Consider the following 15,749-nt stretch of genomic DNA (forward strand, 5'->3'; position numbering starts at 1 on the left):
AGGTCTGTTCAGGCATTCTAAGGACAGACTAGAGCAGTGAGTCCTGGTATATTGATTAGATTGCCTCCATAGCTGATTTACAAAACAGTGCACAAGATGAAATAAAACAGACAAATAAAACAGACAAAAGTTTCATGATAAATTGCATTGTCAGAGTTATATTAATCGGGTTGGATTGACATGGTATGATTCTACCCCATTTATCCAATTTCCTTTTCTTGAGCCTGTCATTTGCAAAGGTAACGGACCTCATAGATAAGTTTCCCCTCTGTCGCGAGAGGAAATGTGTCACATATCTTCATTGTATGAGAGAGCAGTGTCAATCTCAACTCTATGTGAGGGAAGGTCAGAGTGTCAGTGTGTTGAGACCAATGACTAGAATTCTCATGTGCTCTGAGGAAATTGCTACTGTAGGATGAATCTCACTCCCTGGCCTTGGTGAGCCAGTCGCTGGTAAGGAGATAGGCCTATACAGGCCATGTTGTACTGTCGCTCCAATCATTTCCTGAAAGCTTTTGGCTTTGTGAGGAAGATCCACAAGAAAAACACTGCAAAGGCTGTGTCAGCGGGAACTGCTGAAATTGTTTTCCTTCAGCACCTTAACTGTGGAAACAGAGGTCACGGGTATCATTTACAAAAAGAGACAAAAATAAAAGGTTAAAATATAATTAACTTTTCAAAGATATGCTAGATTTCTGATATGCTTCCAATTTTTCTGGTCTTGACACATTTCACTGTAAGGAAAGAAAATAAAATAAGCTAATAAAACAGTTTTTTTATCTTCAAAGTCATATGTTTTCAATATATCCTTTAATTTTTCTTCCAATTGTTACTGATAAATGTAACTCTCAAAATGTATGTTTGTATAGAGCAGGAGCAGCTCCCATTGGTCAAATGAAGTACCTCCAATACAGACTCCACGGTGGATTGGTGGGGTGGGGTGCTGATCAGCAAGAAAGAGGGAGGCAAAGACAGTGAAACAAAATTTTACAGCCAAAGACAATTACTTCGGGGAATTCGGCCTGGACTGTTTTAGGCATAGAGATCCTATTACGTAAATGATGGTAATTTATAACAGTTTTTTTTTGTCGTGTTGCTAGGAAATGAACAAGCTCTTCATAAGCAATTGTCTCAGCTCTGAGGGTGTGTGTTTACTATGGGCAAGAATCCAGGGACATACAACAGTCAGAGATCAATATAATACCACCTCTCCTCTCGCACACCAACACAGATAGTCAGAACACAGAACAATTCCAATGGAAGTTTTTATTTAAAAAAATTCGAAGAACTGAACAGAAATAACGCTTAAGTAACAATGTACTGAAAAAAAATATTTTGGGCTTTAACAAACTCTACAAAACAAAAATATAGAGGAAAGTTTTCATAAACTGGACATACAAGTTACCACTGGCAAATGTGTGGCACATGTAAAAAAAATTATAATATTTACTCTCATATAGATATCTCTATGAAAATCTTTTGTTTCTTCAAACGATCTGTACAAAACTTCTCTCTTCATAAATTACTACTTTTCAGTATAACTGAATGACTGTTTAACATGATGGTTAATTAAATTAGCTTTTCTTTCTTTATGCACCTTTCCAACTCTTGACCCAGACGCAGTATGGCACTTGGTTCAGACATTACTAGCAGCATAATCCTCACAAGAATTCAACAGTATTAGTTATCAGTCTCAGGCGTTTCACAGAAATCTCAAGTATAGTCACAATGGCCCTTTACTTTGGTAACTCAACTCAAGCTGACTTCAGAGGAAATGCTGCTGCAAGTCTGTCTGGACTCTGACAAAGCAACAATGATGTTCTCAGGAGCACAGATCCAGGAAATACCACAACTTTCAGCTTTTATTTATCTTCAACCACTTTTATTAGCCTCTGGAATCTGGAATTGTGATGAAAGCAGCAGTTCTACTTTTGAAACTATGAAACTGAATTTCTGAACACAACTAAAACACGCTCAACGCACAATTTTTCTCCGAATGATTATAATAATACGTCATAAAAAATAAAACAATTATTGTGAAGAAAATCCAAAAGTATTAAAAACAACCTGAAAGGAAACAAGTGTATATGGCCAGCTCCTGAGCATGGCGTTTGGTCTGGAAGGGCGGGCTGGACCTGCTAACCCGGCTCAATACAGAGGAGAAAGTAAACTCTGAGGTAGATAACTGGTCGGTCTGTCCAACCATCAGGCCAGAACATACCATCTATTGGCCAGAACACAGGCTTCTGGAAGACAACTTAAATCATAAAGCCTGTTCAAATCTACAATGATAAAAAATGATCAAACTTTAGCAATAACATTCTGTTGCACAACGTCAAAACAATTATTATTGTATTTTTTTGTAATTTCATAGTTTCAAACTGTCTTCTTTCCTGGTTTATTCATTTTATAACGTTGCATTTTCCATTTTTCTGTAGTGACAAAATCAGTGTGTGGCACTTGTTGGATCCAAATCGTCCTTCATGCTTGTTTGTGTCCATATTTTCCCATAAAACGTATGACAATTGAATGTAAATGTACAAAAAAGGCACATTCTCCAAACTGCAATCTAGTCTGGCAAAAAGTCAATTACATCCTGGTTAGAGAGAAATTAAACTATTTCCTCAATTTACTAGCTCACAGTTCTTTGGTGAAGTAAATCATAATTGAAAGTGCCGAGCTTGTTTGTTTCCTATCAAAGAGCTGGGTGCAATAAAATCTACATATTCATCTCAGTTTTTCCCCAACTAAAACTCCATTAAACGTTTGCCGTAAGTTGCACTGGAAGGCTTTGATAAATCGAAGTTTGCCTCTTTACATTTCAACTGAAAGTGAAAAAGAACAACAACATCCCCAAAAAGACACAACCACACCCTCCCTAATTCCATCCCCACCCCAAGAAGCTAATTTTAGGCTAATCTACAAACACCAAGTAATCAAAAAAGGCAAGATTCAAAATGTGATAATTCAACAGAATTTCTAGCACATTCAAACAACCAGAGACATTTAAGGCCCTGTGATTATACAAACATTACATCCTATTAAAACATCATCAGATTTAGAGGGTAATTTCACTCTAAACATTTTTTTCTCAAAAACTTCTACTTTAGATTCGTTTTCAGAGGGGAAAAGCAAGAACATTTAAACACAGCAGATTTATTTTGCTATATCCAAAGGAAAAGCCCTATTTTCGCTGATTTACAAGGCAATAGCTCTCACCATGACTTCCTCATTTCTAGCCTAGGAGGTTGCCTATACAGCTACTGTGGTCTAGATGGAAAGATCAATCTAGACCACTAAGATAAATCACTTTACAATAAGAAACATTTAACACTTCACCATAGCAACACTCACACAGCAAGCACAAAACATCATTTTCAAGATAAATAATAAAACGTCAGAAAATTCTATTTCAGTACAAAATAAGAGGAAAAACTCAATTCAAATTATAAAAAATATTAACAAAAGACATCTTTACTATCATGCACCATAAACAACAAGTCACATGATCCTCTATAGGTTCTTGCATCCATGTGACAATTCTTGGTAAAAAATAAACGTTCTTTCTTTAGTAAAATACAACTACTTTTTTCTTATTTTTTTGAGAATTTGAATCCTTTGATGAAATTAATCACTTATTTGCACCTCATGGAACTTATATCAAAATTGTCTCACTTGTTTTTCTTATCACAAACAAAAGTAAATCATTGCAGAATCTGTACAAAATGGGGATAAATCCTTAACGCACAATCCATCACCAGAAGCAGCCATGATTGTTTCAACTGTCATCCCACTCTGTCTTCTGGGCTTCTACCACACCTGAGGACACAACCAAGACAGTCAAATGATTGTACACTCTGGTACTAAAGCCTTGTTCACATTTTCAGTTTGAAGTGACTTAAATCCTATTTGTATGCATATCCGATTCGAATCTCTTCTTTTTCCTGCAGTCTGAACAGCCAAAAAGCACATGGAATCGCATATTTCAAGCCACATTTCAAACCTTGGTAGATCATTTGAAATCAGATACAAATCTGATTCCTGGCCATGCGACTTGTGTCTGAACGGTCAAATGTGATGTATTTGCCCTCAAGTGGTTTTTAGACTGTTATTTGGCATATCTTGTTGCTCGCTAGCTACTCTGTTGACAGTTTGACAAGAACACGTGATAGATAACTAGCTTGTTAATTGTTTACAAACAAATTAGCGAACGTGCTAGAAAGCTAAACAGCTACCTGGCTAGCTAGTTGACTGGTGTGGCTAGCTAGCTAGTTGACTGGTGTGGCTAGACAAAAAGGACTCGTTTTGAAAGTTGTATCATCTTATCCTATGAGGCTTTAAAAGTGTCCTTACACTATGATTTTGAACATTCAAAGAAACTGGGAAACGTCCATGGCAGGCATTGTTGTTACGTTAGCTTGCTACATAACCTCTTGAGTGATAGGAAGCACGAGCACCACCACTAATTAGCCTGCACCTCTGCGCACACAACCGTCGTTCCTATGACAACTAGCCATGTCAGCAAATTACTGCTGTCTGAACACACCCAAACCCCGATTTGGTCACTTGTAACTTGCTGTTTGGTCAATCAGAATTTGAAAACGGATCATTAAGCAATAAGGCATGAGAACCCGGGGATTATCGTTGCGAATAACTCCCGACTAAGGGTTGTTCTTAGGCCCAATGCGGAGCGAAAGACCTGGGGAAACAGCCCTTAGGAGGGAGTTATAGGCTAGGATGATTCCCAACATTAAAAAAAGACGAACAATATGTTTTCATTAAAAACGTTATTTTAATTAGTAAATTCATTTTCTTTCATCCTTCCACCAGACGATATAGTCTGAGGAAAAAGCCAGTTGTTAGTTCTGAGATTTTGAAGTTGCTAGCCAAACAGGCAGGCCATTCATTTGATCCATTCTATTTGCAATGGTTGCTATGCTAAACAAATCATTGGCATGTAGCTACGTAGGCTAGCTACTTCTGCTTTGGTAGCTAGCCAACTAAAACTAACTCACAATCGCACCAGGCAGCTGAAATGACAGCAGACTATGTGCATTTTTGTTTGTTTTACCTTTGTTTCTATTGCCATTTCTATGGATATATACATTATAATGATCCTGGCAAATTCATTTGCCTGGCTCAGAGAAGCTGTCAGTCTCTTTTGGACATGTTCATATGGCACAGGGGAGATCGCAACATTGTTGCACAGGTCGGAGAGACAAGCAGCAAAGTTTACACAAACCTAATGCTAGGCTTACAAGCATGGGGAAATTTACATTTTAGTCATTTAGCAGACACTCTTTTCCAGAGCAATTTACAGTAAGGAGTGCATATATTTTTGTACTGGTTCCCCGTGGGAATCAAACCCACAACCCTGGCGTTGCAAACACCATGCTCTACCAACTGAGCCACATGGGACCATAATGTCTTAATGCCTTTTTCCAGGGGAGATTACGTTTATGAATGGCCTGGCTGGGCTGTGGCACAGTGGATGCGCATTGACAATTTACATGGAACTGTTAACAGGCATTACCTGGGGATTGTGGTGAATAAGTCCCTGCTATCAACCAATCAGCATCCAGGATCCAAACAATCCATTTCTAAAACAATCCATAATATAAAACATTTACCCACAACCATATAGGCTAGGCTGAACACCATGGTCCCAAATGGCACCATATTCCCTATGTAGTGCACTAAGTCTGACCAGAGGCCTATCTGTACTCGTGCACTATATAGGGAGCCATTTGAGATGCACAGCATGTACGACATAAGAAAAAGATCCCACACTGACTGTACCTCCGTATTACTTGGTTTGTTGGTAGGTGTAAGGGGAATGATCACCGGATGACTCCACCTGTTGTTGCTGACTGTTGTCCTGGAAGGAAAAGAAAAGCAGTTTACCATCTATAAATACATCAAATGTTATCTATGTGAATTACCTCTTTTATCTAGCATCTATAAACAACCAAGTAGTAAGTATAGCTAAAATCTTACGGTACGGTTTCACAGACCTAGTCCTGGACTAAAAATCATTCTTAATGGAGATTCTCCATTGAAATAACTTTTGAGTCTAGAACTAGACCTAATCTGTGTCTGGGAAACCGGCCCTATAGGTACAGCTAAGGTATAGGTACAGCTAAGGTATATGATTCATGAATAGTAAGTTAATCACAAACCTCCACTGGAACAGTTGTGGTCTGCATGTGTGTGTACTGGGGAATATAGGCTCCTTGCATAGAGTTTGCAGCCATGTACTGCACAAGGAAGGACAGAACTGTGTTAGCATAAATCCATCTAAAATGCACTATATACAATACAGATTCCGACATCAAATGTACTTCTGGGGCCGTACTTAAGCGTTTCAGAGTAGGAGCACTGGTCTAGAATCAGGTCCATGTTATCTTATTTATTATGATCTAAAAGGCTAAACTGATCCTAAATCAGCACTCCTACTCTGAGACGATTGATACATATGGCCTTTGCTCTAATTATAAAACACATGAACACAGTTTTAGACGTATTTGACCCTGTGACCCCAGATCTCTCACCGTTCCTGTGCTACCCATGGAGAGGTGACTCATCTGCTGAGTGAGAGGGCTCATCATGGATGTAGGCTGTAGTGACATAGTGTGGTCCATAGAGGGCGATATCACCGCTCCCTGGGACAGAGAGTGTGAAAGGATGAGAGCGCGGTAGCAGAGGCACACAGACATTCATGGATCCTATATTTCTTTGTACTTATAACAAATAAATGCTACACACATCCACGAATACCATGCAAGATCAAATTGTCAGAAACAGAGGAGCGAGAGACAGTGTAAGAGAGAAAGAAGGACAGACCGGCACACTAATTCCTATGTAGTGCACTCCTTTTGACCAGAGCCCTATGGAACCTGGTCAAAAGTAGTCCACTGAAAAGGGAATAGGGTGCCATTTGAGACACAGCCATCCTGTTAAGTCTCTGGAACTAGTCAAGGCAGATAGGTGGAGCTGGAAAGCGTTGGAATAATACCTAGATTAAACCCTTCCCTTCCTGAATCATGTATCATTCCACAAGGGCATGTCCTCTGTTAGGTTTCAGACCAAGATAGAGAGAGATCAACTGAGCTCAGTGTGTCAGACTTCATATCCTATATCCACAACACAAGGTAGCTGGCCACACTGACTATAGAAGTCACTGGATGCATCCCACATGGCACTCCATTCTGTATATAGTGCACCTTTTGACCAGAGGCATAGGCACTACATAGGGAAGAGGTTGCATTTGGGAAGCAGCCACTGACAATCTTGGGTTATTATCATTTAACAAGCTAGAGGCACATGGAAGTACTTGTAAGAAAAACACCCACTGGGAAGCACGATTTCCTTGTAAAAGCAGGTACGACTATACGGCACAGAACAACAATTGCTCATCTCCCTACCAAATGGAATCAGTCATCAAACGCAAGATGTTTGAAGCACTTCCAACTTGTCGTGTGGTGAGTATCACCAAGAGAGTCAGGCATCCTGGTTCTAATATTTCTCTCAACACCGTAGTGCCAGTAAATCCCAGAGTGCCCAGTCACATCCTGTATGTGTGTCCTCACTACCATCCATCTTCCTTTTTCACCAGTGGTGAAAAAGTATCCGATTGTCATACTTAAGTAAATGTAAAGATAAATTAACAGAAAATGACTCAAGTAAAAGTGAAAGTTACCCAGTAAAATTCTACTTGAGTAAAAGTCTAAAAGTATTTGGTTTCAAATATCCTTAAGTATCAAAAGTAAATGTAATTGCTAAACTATTAAGTATCATACAGTTAGGGAAAAAAGTATTTGATCCCCTGCTGATTTTGTATGTTTTCCCACTGACAAAGAAATGATCAGTCTATAATTTTAATGGTAGGTTTATTTGAACAGTGAGAGACAGAATAACGCATGTCAAAAATGTTATAAATTGATTTGCATTTTAATGAGGGAAATAAGTATTTGACCCCCTCTCAATCAGAAAGATTTCTGGCTCCCAAGTGTCTTTTATACAGGTAACGAGCTGAGATTAGGAGCACACTCTTAAAGGGAGTGCTCTTAACCGCAGCTTGTTACCTGTAAAAAAGACACCTGTCCACAGAAGCAATCAATCAATCAGATTCCAAACTCTCCACCATGGCCAAGACCAAAGAGCTCTCCAAGGATGTCAGGGACAAGATTGTAGACCTACACAAGGCTGGAATGGGCTACAAGACCATCGCCAAGCAGCTTGGTGAGAAGGTGACAACATTTGGTGCGATTATTCGCAAATGGAAGAAACACAAAAGAACTGTCAATATCCCTCGGCCTGGGGCTCCATGCAAGATCTCAACTCGTGGGGTTGCAATGATCATGAGAACGGTGAGGAATCAGCCCAGAACTACACGGGAGGATCTTGTCAATGATCTCAAGGCAGCTGGGACCATAGACACCAAGAAAACAATTGGTAACACACTACGCCGTGAAGGACTGAAATCCCGCAGCGCCCGCAAGGTCCCCCTGCTTAAGAAAGCACATATACATGCCCGTCTGAAGTTTGCCAAGAACATCTGAATGATTCAGAGGACAACTGGTTGAAAGTGTTGTGGTCAGATGAGACCAAAATGGAGCTCTTTGGCATCAACTCAACTCGCCGTGTTTCGAGGAGGAGGAATGCTACCTATGACCCCAAGACCACCATCCCCACCGTCAAACATGGAGGTGGAAACATTATGCTTTGGGGGTGTTTTTCTGCTAAGGGGACAGGACAACTTCACCGCATCAAAGGGACGATGGACAGGGCCATGTACCGTCAAATCTTGGGTGAGAACCTCCTTCCCTCAGCCAGGGCATTGAAAATGGGTCGTGGATGGGTATTCCAGCATGACAATGACCCAAAACACACGGCCAAGGCAACAAAGGAGTGGCTCAAGAAGAAGCACATTAAGGTCCTGGAGTGGCCTAGCCAGTCTCCAGACCTTAATCCCATAGAAAATCTGTGGAGGGAGCTGAAGGTTCGAGTTGCCAAACATCAGCCTCGAAACCTTAATGACTTGGAGAAGATATGCAAAGAGGAGTGGGACAAAATCCCTCCTGAGATGTGTGCAAACCTGGTGGCCAACTACAAGAAACGTCTGACCTCTGTGATTGCCAACAAGGGTTTTGCCACCAAGTACTAAGTCATGTTTTGCAGAGGGGTCAAATACTTATTTCCCTCATTAAAATGCAAATCATTTTATAACATTTTTGACATGCGTTTTTCCAGATTCTTTTGTTGTTATTCTGTCTCTCACTGTTCAAATAAACCTACCATTAAAATTATAGACTGATCATTTCTTTGTCAGTGGGCAAACGTACAAAATCAATAGGGGATCAAATACGTTTTTCCCTTACTGTAAGTAAAAGTTTAAATCGTTTCAAATTCTTAATATTAAGCAAACCAGACAGCACCATTTTTTTTACGGATAGCCAGGGGCACACTCCAACACTCAGACATCATTTACAAAAGAAGCATGTGCTTAGTGAGTCTGCCAGATCAAAGGCATTAAGGATGACCAGGGATGTTTTCTTGATAAGTCTGTGAATTAGACAATTTTCCTGTCCTGCTAAGTATTTCAAATGTAACGTGTACTTTTGGGTGTCAGGGAAAATTTATGGAGTAAAAAGTACATTATTTTCTTTGGGAATGTAGTGAAGTAAAAGTTGTCAAAAATATAAATAGTAAAGTAAAGATACCCCAAAAAACGACTTAAGTAGTACTTTCAAGTATTTTTACTTAAGTACTTTACAACACTGCTTTTCACCTCCCTATTTCTCCTCTTTTCTAAACATAGAGCAAAGGGAACACCTGCAAACAGCTGATCTACACCTGCCCAGAGTAAGAAAGAACAGAAGAGAGAGAAGAGAAGGAGAGGAGAAGCAAGACATTCCAACGAGAGGAGAGAAGAAAAGAGAACTGAGAAACATTACATTCCAAGGTGAGGGAAGAAAACAAGGACAAGAGATGATGAGAAAATAAGCAGGGGGCGTGAAAGAGAGGGTCAAGAAAGGTTGTTTATTTGGGCTTACTGGGTGCTGCATGATGTAGGGCTGGTGAGTAACCCAGGAGGGATTCTGTACCTGGAACATCACACATACACTCTGTAAACACACTGGCACAGCACAGGGCACAGGGCAGGCACAGGAGAGAGCTATTTCAGGAGCTCACATGCCTCTCTGTTTGGCTCAGCACTACAGAATGCGTCCCAAATGGCACCCTATTCCCTATAAAGTGCACTACTTGTGCAGTACTTTTGACCAGATCTCTATAGGCCCTGGTCAAAATTAGTGCACTAGGGGATAAGGTGCCATGTGGGACACAGTCCAGGGAGTAAGGCCATAGTGACCTCTCACAGCCCCAGCCCTCTAAGGAGAGCCCTCTGAGGTAAGTGTCATAAAAGGTTAATACATACATATAGACCTGGTCAATTACAGAAAGTGTGTATTATGGCTGAGTAGAATAGTGATGCTACTCAAAATCATGCAAACCCATCCATCCATATCAATTGAATGAGGTTGATGCCAACCTGGTACGTGGAGATAGGTGAGAGATATGGAGACATGGACGTTTGAGCAATCATCCTGTTTCCGATGCTGTACGGAGACGCATAAAATCTGTAGAGGGAAATTCAAACGTTTCTAAAGTCCTACACACCCCAAAATAATAAGACTTTGATTTGATTGATTCCTTACTCACAGTTTACGACAACAACAACAAAATGCCAAATTGACATAATAAAAAATGGCAATATGAACACAGTGGATTTGTTGCGGTGGCTCTTACCCGTTTTGCATAGCCGCTGTAGTGGTGTCATATGTGAGGGTCATTCCAGCCTGGGGACATAGAAAAGAACAAGAGAGCTAAAATGAGACAAGATAAGGCATACCCTGAGGCAACCCACACACACAGTCACATTAGCCTTAAACAAATCTCCCCGTGACACCTGTGGAGACTGATTACTGCACTTACACATAACTCTGTCAAAGAGTTCTAGGTATACGATTTAACCTTGACGTCTGTTTATTAAAACTGGAACTAGACTGATTTTTACACATCTAAACACCATTCCTATAGATGTGCTCTTCCGTGTGCAGCAATCCCACTCCATCCAACATGCATGCGGAAACGAAAGGGCAGCAGCACTCACCAGTCTAGCGTCGCCGTCTCTAGCCCACGCACGGCTGTTCTGCAAAAATTTATACTGGCTTTGCCTCTTTTTCTGCCCGCCGTCAGCAAACTTACACAGTAAGGGCTCCAGTGGCACTGGAGAGAAAGAAAGAAAGAAAGAAAGAAAGAAAGAAAGAAAGAAAGAAAGAAAGAAAGAAAGAAAGAAAGAAAGAAAGAGAGAGAGAGAGAGAGAGAGAGAGAGAGAGAGGGGCTTCACAATCGCACAAACACTACTACAGTATGCATGGTGCTGTCTGAATCGCTTACTGGGGAGGCAGGTAGCCCAGCGGTTAAGAGCGCTGGCCCAGTAACCAAACATTCACAGGTTCGAATCCCTGAGTAAACTAGGTGGAAAAACTGTTGATGTGCCCTTAAGCAAGGCACTTAACCCCAATTGCTCCTGTAAGTCGCTCTTGATAAGAGCGTCTGCTAAATTACTCAAATGTAAATGTTACTATACAGTCATTCGTGGAAGCTGACTGAGCCTGGGAGTGTTTTTTTTTAGCCCGGCTGAGAAACACAGACATCTCATTTGTCAGCTGGGGCCCTGTAAATCTCTGTCCTTTCCTAAAGGCGGCAGGGCCAGTGAACACTATTTCAGTCGATTAATCCAATTAAATAGCTTAGACTGGGAAAGAAGGCAGCTCTTCACTCTGCCTCTTAGTAGAGGGTCTATGGCACCTTATTCACTAGGGCCCTGGTCAACAGTAGTGCACTATATAAGGAAAAGGATGCAATTTTTGGACACAGACCCAGCCTCCTAAAGGGATCACAGATCCGCTGCTTGACCACTCACTGTATTGGTTCACATCCCAATGAACCAATAGGAAATCCACCGTTTACTGTAATTTGAAGCTGTTTAATAAAAGAGCTAACACTTGAGAGCCAGTACAGCTGCTGGAAGGGAAAACAATTATTGGTTCTTAGAAATCAGTCCCTTACCAGTAACTCCAGGTGGTGTCTTAATAAACTTCCCGTTGAAGTGAGAGATAACGGAATCACATTTCTCTGTCGACTCCATCCTGAAATATGCAGGAGACGAGAAGTTACACTGCAGAATCGCATGGTGGCATCCTACAGTGCTTTATGTTTTAGACTGAATATAAATGCGGACCTTTAAATAAATGCTTTTTTAATGGGTCAATATCCTGGGCTTTAATCTTGGTTGCAGGTCCTAGAGTGCACTTGTGGTTAATATATATTCATATATAAATGTAATGTAGTAAATCTATCTCTGCTCTGGATCATTGGTAACATGCATGCAGGCAGGGACTTGGCCACACACCCTCTCATAGACAGACAGACATTCCTATGAAGATAGTGTTTCTGCTTTGTGAATCAAGGGCCTGGCCTCCCTTTCAGGTTAGTCAGTCAAGTGTCCTGTTATGTGAGCGTGAAAGGAGGAGGCCCACGTTAACACTATAATTACACCATCCCAGTCATAATGAAACTGATCTTCAACTGGCACTTCAAAACATTAACTCTTCACTGTCCATTCAAATCCACGGCTAACCACAGTGTGTTCACTCATCCTCTCTGGGGAAAAGTGGAAATACAATAACTCCTGGGCTATAAATGGGCTATAATCAAGCAATGCAGTTGTGAATTTTGATTACGTGATAATACATTTTTAGTCTGATCCGTTTGTGCTCTTGTAAACTCGGTTGCTATCCTTGCCAAGCCAAACATTGGTTTTGCACGACTGCGAATGACAAGGAGTTGGCGTGATAGCACAATTGGACCGGCACTTAGGCTATCAATTTCAGTCACATGAATAAAAAACGCCATTCAGGAATGTTGGGTTGTGGCTCCTGTTCATTCTACTACTAACGGCTGACCTTGCAAAGCCCACTCCTCTACTGGTTCCATTGGAGTCCCTCAGTATTCGGGTCGAGATGACCTGGCCAAAGGGCTTGAGCATGGTCTCAAGCTCCTGCTCGTCCATCGACAGCGGCAGGTTGGAGATATACAGGTTGGTTGGGTCTTGTTCTTGTTGCTGCATGGTGATAAAAGACAGGAAGCATTGACGCGTTAATGGCACTTAAGAGCAACCTTGACACACCTGGAAAAAAAGATCTCAAACACTTCAACTCCGTCTCTTTATTGGCATCAATTTCAGTTTCTGGCACAGCAGTCATATGCCTTGAATAATTCCTCCTCTCTGTCTGTGTCCCAAAATGTGCTCGATTCCCTATATAGTGCACTACGTTTGTCCAGAGCCCTTGACCAGGGCCCAGTAGTGCACTGTATAGGGAAGAGAGTGCCATTTGGGACACCCTGAGACCTCTTTGACTACCGTGATGGCGTTAACCCTGGCCATGATGCCGCTCTCGACCTCCGCTGTCTTTGTCTGCCTGGGTTTTTAGCTAATAAAGGGTCACCATGAATAGTGATTTGCATGCAGCCCACGGCTGGTTGAGACCCACATCAGCTGATTTCTTCCTGTATTTCAATAGCATCAGCAGAAACATAAGACACGGCTACGGGTCCCCGGGGAGCAGCCGCTCACCATTAATATTCATCAGCGTCCTGCCGCATTCAGAGCCCAGCCTAACACACTCGATTGGATTACTAAGTTAATACGCTGACAGAGAAATCTACATCCAACTATTAGGAACAATGAATTGGCACCACACAGAACAGCAGAGCAAAGCACCCAGTGGAGGTGTTCAATCAGAGGGATTGGTGAGGAGTTGAGGGAGAGATGGATGGATGGAGGAAGGGAGGAGTGTGTTTCAGCACTCAGCAGCAAAAGGGTGTGTGTGTGTGTGTGTGTGTGTGTGTGTGTTCTGCTCTAATAACTCTAAAAAGCTCTCTAGAATGGAAAGAGGGGGTGGCCATCAGCAACAATCCTCCATGCTCACCGCGCGCGCACACACACACACACACACACACACACACACACACACACACACACACACACACACACACACACACACACACACACACACACACACACACACACACACACACACACACACACACACACACACTAATTATATTCAAGGGCAAAAAGACTGCCTTACCATTTTATCCTTTATGGCTTACCTAAAGGGTAATGGTAATGCATTCATCCAGTTAAATGGCCTTTAAAACATTTATATTGAATAGGCCACAGACATCCATTCAGGATAACAGGCTGCCTACATTATGTGTTAAAACACAGGAAGTATGGAATAGACGATAGACGGAAAATAAAACGAACTTAGTCAACACAACCTGTATTCCACAGAGAATTTCACTAGTGATGTATTCAGTGGCTCAAAGGGAGGAATGAGTGTAGGATAATTACCACATGGTTTACCCGTGAGTCATCCCGAAGAGGAGTTCTCTTAGTATAAGCCCCGACTCAACTCCTAACTCCGCCATCATCTGACAGAAATTAGAGAGAAAAAAGCCTTTCTGTGCGTGTGAAGCGGCTCTTAAAACATAGGGACCGAAAATTGGCAGCAAAATAAGACATCTGTTTGTGCAGCAGTGAATGGGGTCACCAGCAAAACAAGCCGTGTGACTGAGGCGTGCTCATTGAGGGATACAGATTTTGTCAAAATGTACTTTTTGGAGCAGGTTTAGGAGAACTTACGGAGCAGGTTAGGAGGGCCAGTGGCGGCTGAGGGGAGGGGGGGGTGGCGTGGCAATTGCTTGTCTAGCCGGAGAGGGAGTCCCTCCAAATGCTGTGCTTAGGCCACAGGTTTATTATTACGGTCGTCTGTTCACATCCAAAATAAGTGGGAAAGTAGACCTCACTCATCTGTCATTACTAGGGGATGTTCACTTCATCCTAAACAAGTTTATCCACGTACAATATTATGATACAGACACATTGTATCATTATTATGTTATATTGGACTCCTTCTGTAACATGTTAGAATATAAGAGAATATAAGTATGCAATCCATCTAGGAAAAGGAACATCTCTAGGTGGGAATACCATTAGGAGAACATTTTCAACAGGAAACCCTCATCTGCTGACTTCCCACCCACCTGCCTTTGAAATAATAATGAGTGAATGCCTATTAAATGTTGCCCGGGCAGAAAGCAAATACCTTTGTTTGGGGAGTTCATTAAGCCCAAACAAGCCCTGGTAATAATGAGAAAAAGTTAACTGAAAAGGCTCCGACTTTTAAATGGCCTTTACCTTGAACAATGCCTAGATTAAATGTAGGCATTCCTCACAAAATGGCTTTATTTTAATTAAAAGTGAAATAGGTGCACAGAGGCATGTCAAGAAGCAGAGGATTTTGAGGATTCTTGTTTAGGCTTTGCAGGCCTGATTTCCACAACTATAACTGGCTCGGTTGCCATGGCAATCTCCAAACGATTGACATCCCTTTCTTCTGTCCAAGATTGTAAACTGCCTTGTTCAAAGTTATTACAGCCCCTGCTGGCCCTTTGAAGACCAACCATGTGAATTCTCTTCCCAATTGACTCCCACCAGAAACTGGCCTCAAAACTTCTCCAGTAATGCTTTGGGTAAAGCATTACTGGGTAGCTCAGTGCTGGGTAGCTCAGTGCTGGGTAGCTCAGTGCTGGGTAGCTCAGTCCGCCTGACACAT

At 41.6% G+C, this 15,749-nt stretch overlaps 1 protein-coding gene across 6 annotated transcripts in view; it reads right to left on the reverse strand.

The window, feature by feature from the left end:
* Positions 1-1,251: 1,251 nt before the first annotated feature.
* The window catches only part of LOC115160711 (RNA-binding motif, single-stranded-interacting protein 1), a 43,922-nt gene continuing 29,424 nt past the window's right edge, over positions 1,252-15,749 (reverse strand). For 4 of the 6 annotated variants that reach the window (XM_029711022.1, XM_029711023.1, XM_029711017.1 and 1 more), the window contains exons 5-14: positions 13,032-13,189; positions 12,136-12,215; positions 11,174-11,289; positions 10,810-10,859; positions 10,553-10,640; positions 10,056-10,106; positions 6,552-6,662; positions 6,180-6,257; positions 5,800-5,878; positions 1,252-3,819 (exon numbers count right to left, since the gene is read on the reverse strand). In XM_029711022.1, the coding sequence (XP_029566882.1) occupies positions 5,807-5,878; positions 6,180-6,257; positions 6,552-6,662; positions 10,056-10,106; positions 10,553-10,640; positions 10,810-10,859; positions 11,174-11,289; positions 12,136-12,215; positions 13,032-13,189 (804 nt within the window). In that variant the 3' untranslated portion in view covers positions 1,252-3,819; positions 5,800-5,806. The remainder of the gene's footprint in view (positions 3,820-5,799; positions 5,879-6,179; positions 6,258-6,551; positions 6,663-10,055; positions 10,107-10,552; positions 10,641-10,809; positions 10,860-11,173; positions 11,290-12,135; positions 12,216-13,031; positions 13,190-15,749) is intronic. The other 2 variants (XM_029711020.1, XM_029711021.1) reach the window with 1 other exon arrangement.

Source organism: Salmo trutta, chromosome 24 (genome assembly GCF_901001165.1).
Source record: "Salmo trutta chromosome 24, fSalTru1.1, whole genome shotgun sequence".
Taxonomy (NCBI): domain Eukaryota; kingdom Metazoa; phylum Chordata; class Actinopteri; order Salmoniformes; family Salmonidae; genus Salmo; species Salmo trutta.